This window comes from Rhipicephalus microplus, unplaced genomic scaffold, assembly GCF_043290135.1.
Source record: "Rhipicephalus microplus isolate Deutch F79 unplaced genomic scaffold, USDA_Rmic scaffold_14, whole genome shotgun sequence".
NCBI lineage: Eukaryota > Metazoa > Arthropoda > Arachnida > Ixodida > Ixodidae > Rhipicephalus > Rhipicephalus microplus.
Window position 1 is genome coordinate 4,392,249 of NW_027464587.1, and position 18,196 is coordinate 4,410,444.

At 51.1% G+C, this 18,196-nt stretch overlaps 1 protein-coding gene across 1 annotated transcript; it reads left to right on the forward strand.

Annotated features, from left to right (window-relative positions):
- Positions 1-1,674: 1,674 nt before the first annotated feature.
- LOC142784472 (uncharacterized) lies at positions 1,675-2,758 on the forward strand. The gene is made up of 2 exons (XM_075882850.1): positions 1,675-2,585; positions 2,698-2,758. The coding sequence occupies exons 1-2, from the start codon at positions 1,729-1,731 to the stop codon at positions 2,756-2,758; spliced, it is 918 nt and encodes a 305-aa protein (XP_075738965.1). The 5' UTR covers positions 1,675-1,728.
- The last annotated feature ends 15,438 nt before the right edge of the window (positions 2,759-18,196 follow it).

Below are 18,196 nucleotides of genomic sequence, written 5' to 3' on the forward strand. Positions count from 1 at the left end.
TTGCGCTAATAGCTTTGAAGATATGTTCTGATGGTGGTGAGAGTGGAGCAGGACTGTCTCCGTGGCGCAATTGGCTAGCGCGATTGGCTGTTAACCGAAAGGTTGGAGGTTCGAGCCCACCCGGTGGTGGTGCGGTGCTTTTTTTTCTTTGGGCTGATGTCTTTGAAGATATGTTCTGATGGTGGTGAGAGTGGAGCAAGACTGTCCCCGTGGCGCATTGGGTTAGCGCGATCGGCTGTTAACCGAAAGGTTGGAGGTTCGAGCCCACCCGGTGGTGGCGCGGCGCTTTTTTTCTTTGCGCTAATAGCTTTGAAGATATGTTCTGATGGTGGTGAGAGTGGAGCAGGACTGTCTCCGTGGCGCAATTGGCTAGCGCGATTGGCTGTTAACCGAAAGGTTGGAGGTTCGAGCCCACCCGGTGGTGGTGCGGTGCTTTTTTTTCTTTGGGCTGATGGCTTTGAAGATATGTTCTGATGGTGGTGAGAGTGGAGCAGGACTGTCTCCATGGCGCAATTGGCTAGCGCGATCGGCTGTTAACCGAAAGGTTGGAGTTTCGAGCCTACCCGGTGGTGGTGCGGCGCTTTTTTTTCTTTGGGGTGATAGCTCTGAAGAAATGTTTTGACGGTGGTGAGTGTGGAGCAGGACTGTCTCCGTGGTGCAATTGGCTTGCGCGATCGGTTGTTAACCGAAAGGTTGGAGGTTCGAGCCCACCCGATGATGGTGTGGCGCTTTTTTTTCTTTGCGCTGATAGCTTTGAAGATATGTTCTGAAGGTGGTGAGAGTGAAGCAGGACTGTCTCCGTGGCGCAATTGGCTAGCGCGATTGGCTGTTAACCGAAAGGTTTGAAGTTCGAGCCCACCCGGTGGTGGTGCGGTGCTTTTTTTCTTTGGGCTGATAGCTTTGAAGATATGTTCTGATGGTGGTGAGGGTGGAACAAGACTGTCCCCGTGGCGCAATTGGCTAGCGCGATCGGCTGTTAACCGAAAGGTTGGAGGTTCGAGCCCACCCGGTGGTGGTGCGGCGCTTTATTTTCTTTGCGCTTGTAGCTTTGAAGATATGTTCTGATGGTGTTGAGAGTGGAGCAAGACTGTCTCTGTGGCGCAATTGGCTAGCGCAATCGGCTGTTAACCAAAAGGTTGGAGTTTCGAGCCCACCCAGTGGTGGTGCGGCGCTTTTTTTTGCGCTGATAGTTTGAAGATATGTTCTGATGGTGGTGAGAGAGCAGCAGGACTGTCTTCGTGGCGCAATTGGTTAGCGCGATCGGCTGTTAACCGAAAGGTTGGAGGTTCGAGCCCACCCGGTGGTGCTGCGGCTCTTTTTTTTCTTTGGGGTGATAGCTCTGAAGAAATGTTCTGACGGTGGTGAGAGTGGAGCACGACTGTCTCCGTGGGGCAATAGGCTAGCGCGATCGGCTGTTAACCGAAAGGTTGGAGGTTCGAGCCCACCCGGAGGTGGTGCAGCGCTTTTTTTCTTTGTGCTGATAGCTTTGAAGATATGTTCTGATGGTGGTGAGAGTGAAGCAGGACTGTCTCCGTGGCGCAATTGGCTAGCGCGATTGGCTGTTAACCGAAAGGTTGGAAGTTCGAGCCCACCCGGTGGTGGTGCGGTGCTTTTTTTCTTTGGGCTGATAGCTTTGAAGATATGTTCTGATGGTGGTGAGAGTGGAGCAGGACTGTCTCCGTGGCGCAATTGATTCTGCTTCTGGTCACCGACGCGTGCGGACGCAGGATGGAAAGCTCATCCCGAGCAGCGACAGCGGCCGACGCCAGCCGCGGTACAGCGTCTCCCCTCGTTCCAAAGGACTACAGGATTATTCTGCCTTCGTTGCCATCAGGTGAAGCGATGCGTCGAGCAGTAGCTCTACACTGCGACGTCAGCGGCCGACCGTACCGCATCGACGACTTCAGGAAACCTCTCAAAGATTTAGGCGTCATACAGCAAGTAAGTGGCATTGGAGCATATCAGATGTCGCACGTGTGGCTAATGAACATGAAGACCGTGGAAGCAAAGAAAGCGCTGACAGACGCAGGCGTTATCAAAGTTAAAGACCGGGTATGTCTCGTCATTGACCCGACGCGGCAAGAAGTTAAAATGAAATTGCACTGGCTAGCGTTCGATGTTACGAAAGACGCTATTCGGCGTGCCTTCTATGAATACGGCGACGTCAAGGAGGTGACCGATGACCGATGGAGAGTTGAGGATTTTGAAGGAGTTGAATCGACCACTCGTGTAGTACGCATGCAACTACGAGATGGCGTTTCTGTGGATCAACTGCCCCATCAGGTGCGTATTGGCAGCAGTACGGCACTGGTCGTGGTGCCGGGAAGACCGCCTTTGTGCTTGCGGTGCCGAAGCACGGGGCATATGCGACGCGATTGTAAGGTCCCAAGGTGCAGCGAATGCCACTCTTTCGGTCATGAGCAGGATGAGTGTAACCGTTCATACGCACGAGCTGCAGGGCGACGACCAGAGACTCAACAGAGTGAACTTCTCATGGATGAGGAGGAATCTGAACAAGCGTCTTTGCCTGCGATACCACAGAAGCAGACGACATCGGACGACACGCCGGAGCTGGGGAAAAGCAAGCAAGTTTCTTCAGCCCCGGACACGAACGCCGAACGGAAGATGGGAAGTCAAGCGGCCCCAACGACTAGCGAAGAGACGCGTCCTGCGCCTGCGATGCACGCCGCGTCGCAGCTGCAAGCAACGCGCCCTGAAACGCCGGCGTCCCAGGCCAACGCTGCTTCGACTCCTCTAAACTCGGCTTCACAGCACTCTTTGGCGAACAAACCACACGAAAATGAGGATTTGCCTAGTGATCTGGATACCTTAAACATGGAATTAGAATCGGCGTCTGCAAAACGCCGTCGCGATTCAGACGACGGTGCTCAAGTAGACGAAACGCAAGTAAAGTCGGAAATGCAGTGGAAGGTGGTCAGTGGAAGCAAGAAACGAAACGCTGCCCGCCAACGGTCGTCGTCGCTCAAACGCGACGATGGCCGCTCAAACTAAAGGTGAACAACATGGATCCGCCCTGGACGACGAGAGCCCAATAAGTGAACGTGCAGGGCTCTCAGCTTGGACCCGCTCACCGATCACGTCGCTGAGCGGGTTCGTGAAAGCAGCGACGCTCAATATACGAGGACTGGCTTCCAGGAAGAAACAGACTCAGCTCTACAGACTAGCCATGGACCAAGACCTGGACATTATTGCAGTTCAGGAAACGAAAGTGGAGAGCGTGGACGCCACCGAGAGCCTACTGCAACGTTTCACCGGACGCTACACCGCCAGCGTCAGTCATGCAGTTGGTAGGTCGGCAGGGTGTGTGATCTTTGTGCGGAATAGTTTAGGAGCCAGTGTTCAAAACGTCACGTCTGACTCATCCGGAAGGTTTGTTGTATGTGATTTGACCTTCTTTTCTCTTAATTGGCGAGTGATTTGTTTATATGCACCTCTTAAAGTTGATGAACGGTGTGTAACATTCGACGAAATTCGTACTTATTGTGAATGCGATCGCATAGTCATCCTTATGGGAGATTTTAATTGTGTGATCAGTGCCGATGATAAAACAAGTACATCCAATTTCAACGACTCAAGCACAGTCGCGTTAACGAATCTAATTTCTGACTTAGACCTTGAGGATGTTGCAGAGTGTATTGGTAAAGGACCAACACTGTATACGCATTTCCAAGGCTCCAGTCATGCGCGCCTAGATAGGGCCTACGTATCACTGGATTTAATTCCGATTATCAGTGAGTACAATGTCCTCCCTATTTCATTTAGTGATCATTGCTTAGTATCATTTGTAATAGGTAAAAGGAATAGACGTAGACCAGTATTTAACTGGGACATGTGGAAGCTGAATTCTAATCTCTTGGAAGATGAAAAATTTATGGACAGTGTTCGAGAGGCGTTGGTAAACATAGATAGTGGAGACCAAAAATACGAAGTGAAGTGGGAACAATTTAAACAGAATATAAAGTTGATAGCTATAGAACGCTCATGTGTAATAAAACACGGAAAGAGTGAAGAAGAAAGAACCCTACGTTTAAATGTCAAAGAACTGCTAGCCGAGGACAGCAAAATGCCAGGCTTATTCACAAATGATATAAGGTCAGTAAAGTCCAAATTGGAACAAATTGATGAGGAGAAGTATCGTGGCACACAAATAAGGGCAAGGGCAGAGAAAATGACCGTAGGAGAGAAACCGACCAAAAGAATGCTTGGTCTCGAAAAACGAAACGCTCAGCGGAATGTTATACATCAGATTGAATACATGGGTAACGTTACAAGTGAACAAAGATATATAGAGGATGCTTTCAACGAGTACTACACCACTTTATTTGATAAATGTAAAGTAAATGTAGATGAATTCAAGAATGAATTTTTAAAATTAATGCCAAAGGTTGAGGGCTGCAGGAAAGACAGCCTAGAATGTCCTATTTCTGAACCGGAAGTGACAAAAGCAATCATTGCCCTCCATTTGGGAAAGTCCCCAGGACCTGATGGCTTAACAGCCGCATTTTATAAGGAATTCAAACACGAACTAGCACCGATCCTGGCAGCGGTTTTTAACGAAGCCTTAGACATAAAGACTTTGCCACCTTCTTTTCTGCGATCTCATACTATTTTAATACCAAAAACTGAGGACGCAGTTAAATTACGTGAAGTGAAATCGTACAGGCCAATTAGTCTCTCAAATATCGACTACAAGATTTTGATGAAAGTGCTAGCAAGGAGACTGCAGACAGTTATAAATAACATTGTAGGCGACCACCAGACATGTGGGATCAAACGGCGCACTATATTCACAAACATTCACAAGGCACGAAGTGTATTGGAGTGCTGCGATGCCACAAATGATCACATCGCGATGATCCAGATAGATTTAGAAAAAGCATTTGACCGAGTACCGCACGAAATTCTTTTTCTTTTGTTAGACTATGTCAATGTTGGCAAAGTAATTCGAGATACAGTTCGAATGGCATATACTGGATGTAAAACTCGGCTAATCATCAACAAAGTTCTTGGGAAACGAATTAATGTCAGACGTTCTGTACGACAAGGCTGCCCTTTGTCTTCCCTCCTATTTTCAATTTATATAGAGTCATTTTGCCAAAAAGTCATGAAAAGCAATAACATAGTGGGGTACAAACTACAAGAAGCTGAAGTACGGGTACTGGCATACGCAGATGATATAGCTGTGTTTTGTAAAGATTATGATAGTATCGCTGAAACCATAAAAATTGTGAACCTTTATTGTAATGCAAGTGGTAGTTTGGTAAACTGGAGCAAGTGCCTGGGTTACTGGCACCGCGAATGGCCTGTGACTCCACAATTTGTGGCTGGTATTTCATGGACTACTACTCCGGTACGATACCTAGGTGTGCCATTAGAATATTATTGTGACAGTGAACCGTACTGGCGGCGTCAGGCTGTGGAGCTACGAGAAAAAGCTGAAAAACTCAATGGTTTCCAGCTATCAATTTTCGCCAGAGCAACATTTTGTAACGTATTTTTAGTCAGTAAGCTCTGGTATGTCCTTCAGGTAATGCATTGTTCACGTGTGAATCTACAGAAGCTTCATCGAATATTTGCTGTTTTCTTGTGGGGTTCTTCTTGGGAGCGAACTAGTAGAACTAACTTATTCAGACGGGTTCGCTCTGGAGGACTTGGTCTGTGTCATTTGTACCTTCGTCAGTTAGTTAATCGGTTTATGTTTTTCCGAAATAATCGAGACCCATTCATACGTACTGTTATACAGCTTAGGCTTGGAAGACGGCTGCCAGAATTTGTGGTAGCATCTGTTCACATGAAAACAAGTGTTAGAGGTTTCTTAAAAGAAGTTGTTGATTCATGTCTCTTTCTAAAAACGCGTTTTTCATTTGAATACCTCAGTACGGTTTCGCGTAAAAAGTTATACAAAGATTTAGTAGAAACAGTTCTTCCTGTTCCCCTATATAGAGCATTATACCGCGTAGGCCCAGGCCAAAATGTCTTAAGCCGTGTTAAAAAAATGGAGGTAACACCTGGAGCGAAATCCTTTTTCTTTAAGTTGCACACTGGGACCTTGCCCGTGAAAACATGGATGCAAGAAAAAGGCTTATTCGTTCCCTGGGGTGTTGATTGCCTTCTCTGCAAAAAGCCGGAAACAATTGAACATGTTTTCCTGGACTGCTGGGATGCAGTCTTTTTCTGGGATGTTCTTCAAAGGACTTTGAAAAAGGATCTGCCTCTCGATGCCTATGGCATCAGATTTCTACCAGTATCAAATGAAGAAGGAATACCTTTCGACCTAGTTATGTTACTGGGCCTGCACGGTATATGGCAATCTAGAATGGCGGTGCGCCATGCTGATGTTAATGCACGTCCGGTCAGGCAATATTTCTTTCAATCTGTCTGTTCGTTCGTGGAAGCACAAAAGGTTCAACAAGAGGTGCCCGAATGGCTTCATCAAGTAGAAAGCCTTCTACAGATGAAGGAATTTTAAAAAAAGCCTGTTAAATATGATGCTTTTTACCCCTTTTTTTATTTCATGTTTCTACTTTGTTTGATGTATATATGTGTGTGAATGTTGTATGTAAACAGGCAATAAAGAAAGAAAAAAAAGAAAAAAAAAGTCTCCGTGGCGCAATTGGCTTGCGCAATCGGCTGTTAACCGAAAGGTTGGAGGTTCGAGCCCACCCGGTGGTGGTGCGGCGCTTTTTTTTTCTTTGTGCTGATAGCTTTGAAGATATGTTCTGATGGTGGTGAGAGTGGAGCAGGACTGTCTCCGTGGCGCAATTGGCTAGCGCGATTACCTGTTGACCAAAGGTTGGAGGTTCGAGCCCACCCGGTGGTGGTGCGGTGCTTTTTTTCTTTGGGCCGATAGCTTTGAAGATATGTTCTGATGGTGGTGAGAGTGGAGCAGGACTGTCTCCGTGGCGCAATTGCCTTGCGCGATCGGCTGTTAACCGAAAGGTTGGAGGTTCGAGCCCACCCGGTGGTGGTGCGGCGTTTTTTTTCTTTGCGCTAATAGCTTTGAAGATATGTTCTGATGGTGGTGAGAGTGCAGCAGGACTGTCTCCGTGGCGCAATTGGCCAGCGCGATCGGCTGTTAACCCAAAAGTTGGAGGTTCGAGCCCTCCCGGGAGTGGTGTGTTGCTTTTTTCTTTGCGCTGATAGCTTTGAAGATATGTTCTGATGGTGGTAAGAGTGGAGCACGACTGTCTCCGTGGCGCAATTGGCTAGTGCGATCGGCTGTTAACCGAAAGGTTGGAGGTTCGAGCCCACCCGGTGGTGGTGCGGCGCTTTTTTTTCTTTGGGCTGATAGCTTTGAAGATATGTTCTGATGGTGGTGAGAGTGGAGCAAGACTGTGTTCGTGGCGCAATGGACTAGCGCGATCGGCTGTTAACCGAAAGGTTGGAGTTTCGAGCCCTCCCGGTGGTGGTGTGGCGCTTTTTTCTTTGCACTATTAGCTTTGAAGATATGTTCTGATGGTGGTGAAAATGAAGCAGGACTGTCTCCGTGGCGCAATTGGCTAGCGCCATCGGCTGTTAACCGAAAGGTTGGAGGTTCGAGCCCACCCGGTGGTGGTGCGGTGCTTTTTTTCTTTGGGCTGATAGCTTTGAAGATATGTTCTGATGGTGATGAGAGTGGAGCAGGACTGTCTCCGTGGCGCAATTGGCTTGTGCAATCGGCTGTTAATCGAAAGGTTGGAGGTTCGAGCCCACCCGGCTGTGGTGCGGCGCTTTTTTTTTCTTTGTGCTGATAGCTTTGAAGATATGTTCTGATGGTGGTGAGGGGGGAGCAAGACTGTCCTCGTGGCGCAATGGGCTAGCGCGATCGGCTGTAAACCGAAGGGTTGGAGTTTCGAGCCCTCCCGGGAATGGTGTGTTGCTTTTTACTTTGCACTAATAGCTTTGAAGATATTTTCTGATGGTGGTGAAAGTGGAGCAGGACTGTCTTCGTGGCGCGAATGGCTAGCGCGATCGGCTTTTAACCGAAAGGTTGGAGGTTCGAGCCCACCCGGTGGAGGTGCGGCGCTTTTTTTCTTTGTGCTAATAGCTTTGAAGATATGTTCTGATGGTGTTGAGAGTGGAGCAAGGCTATCTCCGTGGCGCAATGGGCTAGCGCGATCGGCTGTTAACCGAAAGGTTGGAGGTTCGAGCCCACCCGGTGGTGGTGCGTTGCTTTTTTTGGGCTGATAGCTTTGAAGATATGTTCTGATGGTGGTGAGTGTGGAGCAGGACTGTCTCCGTGGTGCAATTGGCTAGCGCGATCGGCTGTTAACCGAAAGGCTGGAGTTTCGAGCTCTCCCGGGAGGGGTGTGTTGCTTTTTTCATTGCGCTGATAGCTTTGAAGGTATGATGTGACGGTGGTGAGATTGAAGCACGACTGTCTCCGTGGCGCGATTGGCTAGCGCGATTGGCTGTTAACCGAAAGTTTGGAGGTTCGAGCCCACCCGGTGGTGGTGCGGCGCTTTTATTTCTGTGGGCTGATAGCTTTGAAGATATGTTCTGATGGTGGTGAGAGGGGAGTAGGACTGTCTCCGTGGCGCAATTGGCTAGCGCGATCGGCTGTTAACCGAAAGGTTGGAGGTTCGAGCCCACCTGGTGGTGGTGCGTTGCTTTTTTTGGGCTGATAGCTTTGAAGATATGTTCTGATGGTGGTGAGTGTGTAGCAGGACTGTCTCCGTTGAGCAATGGGCTAGCGCGATCGGCTGTTAACCGAAAGGTTGGAGTTTCGAGATCTGCCGGGAGGGGTGTGTTGCTTTTTTCATTGCACTGATAGCTTTGAAGGTATGATCTGACGGCGGTGAGATTGGAGCACGACTGTCTCCGTGGTGCAATTGGCTAGCGCGATCGGCTGTTAACCGAAAGGCTGGAGTTTCGAGCTCTCCCGGGAGGGGTGTGTTGCTTTTTTCATTGCGCTGATAGCTTTGAAGGTATGATGTGACGGTGGTGAGATTGAAGCACGACTGTCTCCGTGGCGCGATTGGCTAGCGCGATTGGCTGTTAACCGAAAGTTTGGAGGTTCGAGCCCACCCGGTGGTGGTGCGGCGCTTTTATTTCTGTGGGCTGATAGCTTTGAAGATATGTTCTGATGGTGGTGAGAGGGGAGTAGGACTGTCTCCGTGGCGCAATTGGCTAGCGCGATCGGCTGTTAACCGAAAGGTTGGAGGTTCGAGCCCACCTGGTGGTGGTGCGTTGCTTTTTTTGGGCTGATAGCTTTGAAGATATGTTCTGATGGTGGTGAGTGTGGAGCAGGACTGTCTCCGTTGAGCAATGGGCTAGCGCGATCGGCTGTTAACCGAAAGGTTGGAGTTTCGAGATCTGCCGGGAGGGGTGTGTTGCTTTTTTCATTGCACTGATAGCTTTGAAGGTATGATCTGACGGTGGTGAGATTGGAGCACGACTGTCTCCGTGGTGCAATTGGCTAGCGCGATCGGCTGTTAACCGAAAGGTTGGAGGTTCGAGCCCACCCTGTGGCGGTGCGGCGCTTTTTTTTCTGTGGGCTGATAGCTTTGAAGATATGTTTTGATGGTGGTGAGAGTGGAGCACGACTGTCTCCGTGGCGCAATTGGCTAGCGCGATCGGCTGTTAACCGAAAAGTTGGAGTTCGAGCCTACCCGGTGGTTGTGCGGCGCTTTTTTTCTGTGGGCTGATAGCTTTGAAGATATGTTCCGATGGTGGTGAGAGTAGAGCAGGACTGTCTCCGTGGCGCAATTGGCTAGCGTGATCGGCTGTTAACCGAAAAGTAGGAGGTTCGAGCCCACCCGGTGGTTGTGCGGCGCTTTTTTTTCTGGGGGCTGATAGCTTTGAAGATATGTTCTGATGGTGGTAAGTGGGGAGCAAGACTGTCTCCGTGGCGCAATTGGCTAGCGCGATCGGCTGTTAACCGAAAGGTTGGAGGTTCGAGCCCACCCGGTGGTGGTGCGGTGCTTTTTTTCGTTGGGCTGATAGCTTTGAAGATATGTTCCGATGGTGGTGAGAGTAGAGCAGGACTGTCTCCGTGGCGCAATAGGCTAGCGTGATCGGCTGTTAACCGAAAAGTAGGAGGTTCGAGCCCACCCGGTGGTTGTGCGGCGCTTTTTTTTCTGGGGGCTGATAGCTTAGAAGATATGTTCTGATGGTGGGGAGACTGGAGCAGAACTGTCTCCATGGCGCAATTGGCAAGCGTGATCGGCTGTTAACCGAAAAGTTGGATTGTCGAGCCCACCGGGTGGTTGTGCGGCGCGTTTTTTTTCTTTGGGCTGATAGCTTTGAAGATATGTTATGATGGTGGTGAGAGCGGAGCAGGACTGTCTCCGTGGCGCAATTGGCTTGCGCGATCGGCTGTTAACCGAAAGGTTGGAGTTTCGAGCCCTCCCGTGAGTGGTGTGTTGCTTCTTTTCTTTGCGCTGATAGCTTTGAAATTATGTTCTGATGGTGGTGAGAGTGGAGCAGGACTGTCTTCGTGGCGCAGTTCGCTAGCGCGATCGGCTGTTAACCGAAAGGTTGGAGGTTCGAGCCCACACGGTGGTGGTGCGGCGCTTTTTTTCCTTTGTGCTGATAGCTTTGAAGATATGTTCTGATGGTGGTGAGAGTGGAGCAGGACTGTCTCCGTGGCGCAATTGGCTAGCACGATTGGCTGTTAACCGAAAGGTTGGAGGTTCGAGCCCACCCGGTGGTGGTGCGGTGCTTTTTTTCTTTGGGCTGATAGCTTTGAAGATATGTTCTGATGGTGGTGAGAGTGGAGCACGACTGTCTCCGTGGCGCAATTGGCTAGCGCGATCGGCTGTAAACCGAAAGGCTGGAGGTTCGAGCCCACCCGGTGGTGGTGCGGCGCTTTTTTTTCTTTGGGCTGATAGCTTTGAAGATATGTTCTGATGGTGATGAGAGGGGAGCAAGACTGTCTCCGTGGCGCAATGGGCTAGCGCGATTGGCTGTTAACCGAAAGGTTGGAGTTTCGAGCTCTCCCGGGAGGGGTGTGTTGCTTTTTTTCTTTGCGCTGATAGCTTTAAAGGTATGTTCTGACGGTGGTGAGAGTGGAGCACGACTGTCTCCGTGGCGCGATTGGCAGCGCGATTGGCTGTTAACCGAAAGTTTGGAGGTTCGAGCCCACCCGGTGGTGGTGCGGCGCTTTTATTTCTGTGGGCTGATAGCTTTGAAGATATGTTCTGATGGTGGTGAGAGTGGAGCAGGACTGTCTCCATGGCGCAATTGGCTAGCGCGATCGGCTGTTAACCGAAAGGTTGGAGGTTCGAGCCCACCCGGTGGTGGTGCGGTGCTTTTTTTTGGGCTGATAGCTTTGAAGATATGTTCTGATGGTGGTGAGAGTGGAGCAGGACTGTCTCCGTTGAGCAATGGGCTAGCACGATCGGCTGTTAACCGAAAGGTTGGAGTTTCGAGATCTGCCGGGAGGGGTGTGTTGCATTTTTCATTGCACTGATAGCTTTGAAGGTATGATCTGACGGTGGTGAGATTGGAGCACGACTGTCTCCGTGGTGCAATTGGCTAGCGCGATCGGCTGTTAACCGAAAGGTTGGAGGTTCGAGCCCACCCTGTGGCGGTGCGGCACTTTTTTTTCTGTGGGCTGATAGCTTTGAAGATATGTTCTGATGGTGGTGAGAGTGGAGCAAGACTGTCTCCGTGGCGCAATTGGCCAGCGCGATCGGCTGTTAACCGAGAAGTTGGAAGTTCGAGCCATCCCGGGAGTGGTGTGTTGCTTTTTTCTTTGCGCTGATAGCTTTGAAGATATGTTCTGATGGTGGTGACAGTGGAGCATGACTGTCTCCGTGGCGCAATTGGCTAGCGTGATCGGCAGTTAACCGAAAGGTTGGAGGTTCGAGCCCACCCGGTAGTGGTGCGGCGCTTTATTTTCTTTGGGCTGATAGCTTTGAAGATATAGTCTAATTGTGGTGAGAGTGGAGCAAGACTGTCTCCGTGGCGCAATTGGCCAGCGCGATCGGCTGTTAACCGAGAAGTTGGAGGTTCGAGCCATCCCGGGAGTGGTGTGTTGCTTTTTTCTTTGCGCTGATAGCTTTGAAGATATGTTCTGATGGTGGTGACAGTGGAGCATGACTGTCTCCGTGGCGCAATTGGCTAGCGTGATCGGCAGTTAACCGAAAGGTTGGAGGTTCGAGCCCACCCGGTGGTGGTGCGGCGCTTTTTTTTCTTTGGGCTGATAGCTTTGAAGATATGTTCTGATGGTGGTGAGAGGGGAGCAAGACTGTCTCCGTGGCGCAATGGGCTAGCGCGATCGGCTGGTAACCGAAAGGTTGGAGTTTCGAGCTCTCCCGGGAGGGGTGTGTTGCTTTTTTCATTGCGCTGATAGCTTTGAAGGTATGATCTGACGGTGGTGAGATTGGAGCACGACTGTCTCCGTGGCGCAATTGGCTAGCGCGATCGGCTGTTAACCGAAAGGTTGGAGGTTCGAGCCCACCCGGTGGTGGTGCGGCGCTTTCTTTTCAGTGGGCTGATAGCTTTGAAGATATGTTCTAATGGTGGTGAGAGTGGAGCACGACTGTCTCCGTGGTGCAATTGGCTAGCGCGATCGGCTGTTAACCGTAAGGTTCGAGGTTCGAGCCCACCCTGTGGTGGTGCGGCGCTTTTTTTTCTGTGGGCTGATAGCTTTGAAGATATGTTCTGATGGTGGTGAGAGTGGAGCACGACTGTCTCCGTGGCGCAATTGGCTAGCGCGATCGGCTGTTGACCGAAAGGTTGGAGGTTCGAGCCCACCCGGTGGTGGTGCGGTGCTTTTTTTTCTTTGGGCTGATAGCTTTGAAGATATGTTCTGATGGTGGTGAGAGTGGAGCAGGACTGTCTCCGTGGCGCAGTTGGCTAGCGCAATCGGCTGTTAACCGAAAAGTTGGAGGTTCGAGCCTACCCAGTGGTTGTGCGGCGCTTTTTTCCTGTGGGCTGATAGCTTTGAAGATAAGTTCCGATGGTGGTGAGAGTAGAGCAGGACTGTCTCCGCGGCGCAATTGGCTAGCGTGATTGGGTGTTAACCGAAAAGTATGAGGTTCGAGCCCACCCGGTGGTTGTGCGGCGCTTTTTTTTCTGGGGGCTGATAGCTTTGAAGATATGTTCTGATGGTGGTGAGAGTGGAGCGGGACTGTCTCCATGGCGCAATTGGCTAGCGAGATCGGCTGGTAATCGAAAGGTTGGAGGTTCGAGCCCTCCCGGGTGGGGTGTGTTGCTTTTTTCTTTGCGCTGATAGTTTGAAGATATGTTCTGATGGTGGTGAGAGTGGAGCACATTTGTCTCAGTAGCGCAATTGGCTAGCGCGATCGGCTGTTAACCGAAAGGTTGGAGGTTCGAGCCCACCCGGTGGTGGTGCGGCGCTTTTTTTTCTTTGGGCTGATAGCTTTGAAGATATGTTGTAATTGTGGTGAGAGTGGAGCAAGACTGTCTCCGTGGCGCAATTGGCCAGCGCGATCGGCTGTTAACCGAAGGTTTGGAGTTTCGAGCCCTCCCGGGAGGGGTGTGTTGCTTTTTTCATTGCGCTGATAGCTTTGAAGGTATGATCTGACGGTGGTGAGATTGGAGCACGACTGTCTCCGTGGCGCAATTGGCTAGCGCGATGGGCTGTTAACCGAAAGGTTGGAGGTTCGAGCCCACCCTGTGGTGGTGCGGCGCTTTTTTTTCTGTGGGCTGATAGCTTTGAAGATATGTTCTGATGGTGGTGAGAGTGGAGCAGGACTGTCTCCGTGGCGCAATTGGCTAGCGCGATCGGCTGTTAACCGAAAGGTTGGAGGTTCGAGCCCACCCGGTGGTGGTGCGGTGCTTTTTTTTGGGCTGATAGCTTTGAAGATATGTTCTGATGGTGGTGAGAGTGGAGCAGGACTGTCTCCGTTGAGCAATGGGCTAGCACGATCGGCTGTTAACCGAAAGGTTGGAGTTTCGAGATCTGCCGGGAGGGGTGTGTTGCATTTTTCATTGCACTGATAGCTTTGAAGGTATGATCTGACGGTGGTGAGATTGGAGCACGACTGTCTCCGTGGCGCAATTGGCTAGCGCGATGGGCTGTTAACCGAAAGGTTGGAGGTTCGAGCCCACCCTGTGGTGGTGCGGCGCTTTTTTTTCTGTGGGCTGATAGCTTTGAAGATATGTTCTGATGGTGGTGAGAGTGGAGCAGGACTGTCTCCGTGGCGCAATTGGCTAGCGCGATCGGCTGTTAACCGAAAGGTTGGAGGTTCGAGCCCACCCGGTGGTGGTGCGGTGCTTTTTTTTGGGCTGATAGCTTTGAAGATATGTTCTGATGGTGGTGAGTGTGGAGCAGGACTGTCTCCGTGGCGCAATTGGCTATCGCGATCGGCTGTTAACCAAAAGGTCGGAGGTTCGAGCCCACCCGGTGGTGGTGCGACGCTTTTTTTTCTTTGGGCTGATAGCTTTGAAGATATGTTCTGATGGTGGTCAGAGTGGAGCAGGACTGTCTCCGTGGCGCAATGGGCTAGCGCGATCGGCTGTTAACCGAAAGGTTGGAGTTTCGAGCTCTGCCGGGAGGGGTGTGTTGCTTTTTTCATTGCGCTGATAGCTTTGAAGGTATGATCTGACGGCGGTGAGATTGGAGCACGACTGTCTCCGTGGTGCAATTGGCTAGCGCGATCGGCTGTTAACCGAAAGGCTGGAGGTTCGAGCCCACCCTGTGGCGGTGCGGCGCTTTTTTTTCTGTGGGCTGATAGCTTTGAAGATATGTTTTGATGGTGGTGAGAGTGGAGCACGACTGTCTCCGTGGCGCAATTGGCTAGCGCGATCGGCTGTTAACCGAAAAGTTGGAGTTCGAGCCTACCCGGTGGTTGTGCGGCGCTTTTTTTCTGTGGGCTGATAGCTTTGAAGATATGTTCCGATGGTGGTGAGAGTAGAGCAGGACTGTCTCCGTGGCGCAATTGGCTAGCGTGATCGGCTGTTAACCGAAAAGTAGGAGGTTCGAGCCCACCCGGTGGTTGTGCGGCGCTTTTTTTTCTGGGGGCTGATAGCTTTGAAGATATGTTCTGATGGTGGTAAGTGGGGAGCAAGACTGTCTCCGTGGCGCAATTGGCTAGCGCGATCGGCTGTTAACCGAAAGGTTGGAGGTTCGAGCCCACCCGGTGGTGGTGCGGTGCTTTTTTTCGTTGGGCTGATAGCTTTGAAGATATGTTCCGATGGTGGTGAGAGTAGAGCAGGACTGTCTCCGTGGCGCAATAGGCTAGCGTGATCGGCTGTTAACCGAAAAGTAGGAGGTTCGAGCCCACCCGGTGGTTGTGCGGCGCTTTTTTTTCTGGGGGCTGATAGCTTAGAAGATATGTTCTGATGGTGGGGAGACTGGAGCAGAACTGTCTCCATGGCGCAATTGGCAAGCGTGATCGGCTGTTAACCGAAAAGTTGGATTGTCGAGCCCACCGGGTGGTTGTGCGGCGCGTTTTTTTTCTTTGGGCTGATAGCTTTGAAGATATGTTATGATGGTGGTGAGAGCGGAGCAGGACTGTCTCCGTGGCGCAATTGGCTTGCGCGATCGGCTGTTAACCGAAAGGTTGGAGTTTCGAGCCCTCCCGTGAGTGGTGTGTTGCTTCTTTTCTTTGCGCTGATAGCTTTGAAATTATGTTCTGATGGTGGTGAGAGTGGAGCAGGACTGTCTTCGTGGCGCAGTTCGCTAGCGCGATCGGCTGTTAACCGAAAGGTTGGAGGTTCGAGCCCACACGGTGGTGGTGCGGCGCTTTTTTTCCTTTGTGCTGATAGCTTTGAAGATATGTTCTGATGGTGGTGAGAGTGGAGCAGGACTGTCTCCGTGGCGCAATTGGCTAGCACGATTGGCTGTTAACCGAAAGGTTGGAGGTTCGAGCCCACCCGGTGGTGGTGCGGTGCTTTTTTTCTTTGGGCTGATAGCTTTGAAGATATGTTCTGATGGTGGTGAGAGTGGAGCACGACTGTCTCCGTGGCGCAATTGGCTAGCGCGATCGGCTGTTAACCGAAAGGTTGGAGGTTCGAGCACACCCGGTGGTGGTGCGGTGCTTTTTATCTTTGGGCTGATAGCTTTGAAGATATGTTCTGATGGTGGTGAGAGTGTAGCAGAACTGTCTCCGTGGCGCAATTGGCTAGCGCGATCGGCTGTTAACCAAAAGGTTGGAGGTTCGAGCCCACCCGGTGGTGGTGCGGCGCTTTTTTTTCTTTGGGCTGATAGCTTTGAAGATATGTTCTGATGGTGGTGAGTGGGGAGCAAGACTGTCTCCGTGGCGCAATGAGCTAGCGCGATCGGCTGTTAACCGAAAGGTTGGGGTTTCGAGCTCTGCCGGGAGGGGTGTGTTGCTTTTTTCATTGCGCTGATAGCTTTGAAGGTATGATCTGACGGTGGTGAGATTGGAGCACGACTGTCTCCGTTGCGCTATTGGCTAGCGCGATCGGCTGTTAACCGAAAGTTTGGAGGTTCGAGCCCACCCTGTGGTGGTGCGGCGCTTTTTTTTCTGTGGGCTGATAGCTTTGAAGATATGTTCTGATGGTGGTGAGAGTGGAGCACGACTGTCTCCGTGGCGCAATTGGCTAGCGCGATCGGCTGTTAACCGAAAGGTTGGAGGTTCGAGCCCACCCGGTGGTGGTGCGGCGCTTTTTTTTCTTTGGGCTGATAGCTTTGAAGATATGTTCTGATGGTGGTGAGAGTGGAGCAGAACTGTCTCCATGGCGCAATTGTCTAGTGCGATCGGCTGTTAACCAAAAGGTTGGAGGTTCGAGCCCACCCGGGGATGGTGCGGCGCTTTTTTTTCTTTGGGCTGACAGCTTTGAAGATATGTTCTGATGGTGGTGAGTGGGGAGCAAGACTGTCTCCGTGGCGCAATGGGCTAGCGCGATCGGCTGTTAACCGAAAGGTTGGAGTTTCGAGCTCTGCCGGGAGGGGTGTGTTGCTTTTTTCATTGCGCTGATAGCTTTGAAGGTATGATCTGACGGTGGTGAGATTGGAGCACGACTGTCTCCGTGGCGCAATTGGCTAGCGCGATCGGCTGTTAACCGAAAGTTTGGAGGTTCGAGCCCACACTGTGGTGGTGCGGCGCTTTTTTTTCTGTGGGCTGATAGCTTTGAAGATATGTTCTGATGGTGGTGAGAGTGGAGCACGACTGTCTCCGTGGCGCAATTGGCTAGCGCGATCGGCTGTTAACCGAAAGGTTGGAGGTTCGAGCACACCCGGTGGTGGTGCGGTGCTTTTTATCTTCGGGCTGATAGCTTTGAAGATATGTTCTGATGGTGGTGAGAGTGTAGCAGAACTGTCTCCGTGGCGCAATTGGCTAGCGCGATCGGCTGTTAACCAAAAGGTTGGAGGTTCGAGCCCACCCGGTGGTGGTGCGGCGATTTTTTTTCTTTGGGCTGATAGCTTTGAAGATATGTTCTGATGGTGGTGAGTGGGGAGCAAGACTGTCTCCGTGGCGCAATGGGCTAGCGCGATCGGCTGTTAACCGAAAGGTTGGAGTTTCGAGCTCTGCCGGGAGGGGTGTGTTGCTTTTTTCATTGCGCTGATAGCTTTGAAGGTATGATCTGACGGTGGTGAGATTGGAGCACGACTGTCTCCGTGGCGCAATTGGCTAGCGCGATCGGCTGTTAACCGAAAGTTTGGAGGTTCGAGCCCACCCTGTGGTGGTGCGGCGCTTTTTTTTCTGTGGGCTGATAGCTTTGAAGATATGTTCTGATGGTGGTGAGAGTGGAGCACGACTGTCTCCGTGGCGCAATTGGCTAGCGCGATCGGCTGTTAACCGAAAGGTTGGAGGTTCGAGCACACCCGGTGGTGGTGCGGTGCTTTTTATCTTTGGCCTGATAGCTTTGAAGTTATGTTCTGATGGTGGTGAGAGTGTAGCAGAACTGTCTCCGTGGCGCAATTGGCTAGCGCGATCGGCTGTTAACCAAAAGGTTGGAGGTTCGAGCCCACCCGGTGGTGGTGCGGCGATTTTTTTTCTTTGGGCTGATAGCTTTGAAGATATGTTCTGATGGTGGTGAGTGGGGAGCAAGACTGTCTCCGTGGCGCAATGAGCTAGCGCGATCGGCTGTTAACCGAAAGGTTGGGGTTTCGAGCTCTGCCGGGAGGGGTGTGTTGCTTTTTTCATTGCGCTGATAGCTTTGAAGGTATGATCTGACGGTGGTGAGATTGGAGCACGACTGTCTCCGTTGCGCAATTGGCTAGCGCGATCGGCTGTTAACCGAAAGGTTAGAGGTTCGAGCCCACCCTCTGGTGGTGCGGCGCTTTTTTTTCTGTGGGCTGATAGCTTTGAAGATA

Excerpts from the sequence above, each read along its gene's own strand:
- LOC142784472 (XM_075882850.1), top strand. The coding sequence starts at position 1,729 with ATGGAAAGCTCATCCCGAGCAGCGACAGCGGCCGACGCCAGCCGCGGT. Across the intron at positions 2,586-2,697 it reads CCGGAGCTGGGGAAAAGCAA|CTGCAAGCAACGCGCCCTGA; the intron begins GCAAGTTTCTTC and ends GCCGCGTCGCAG.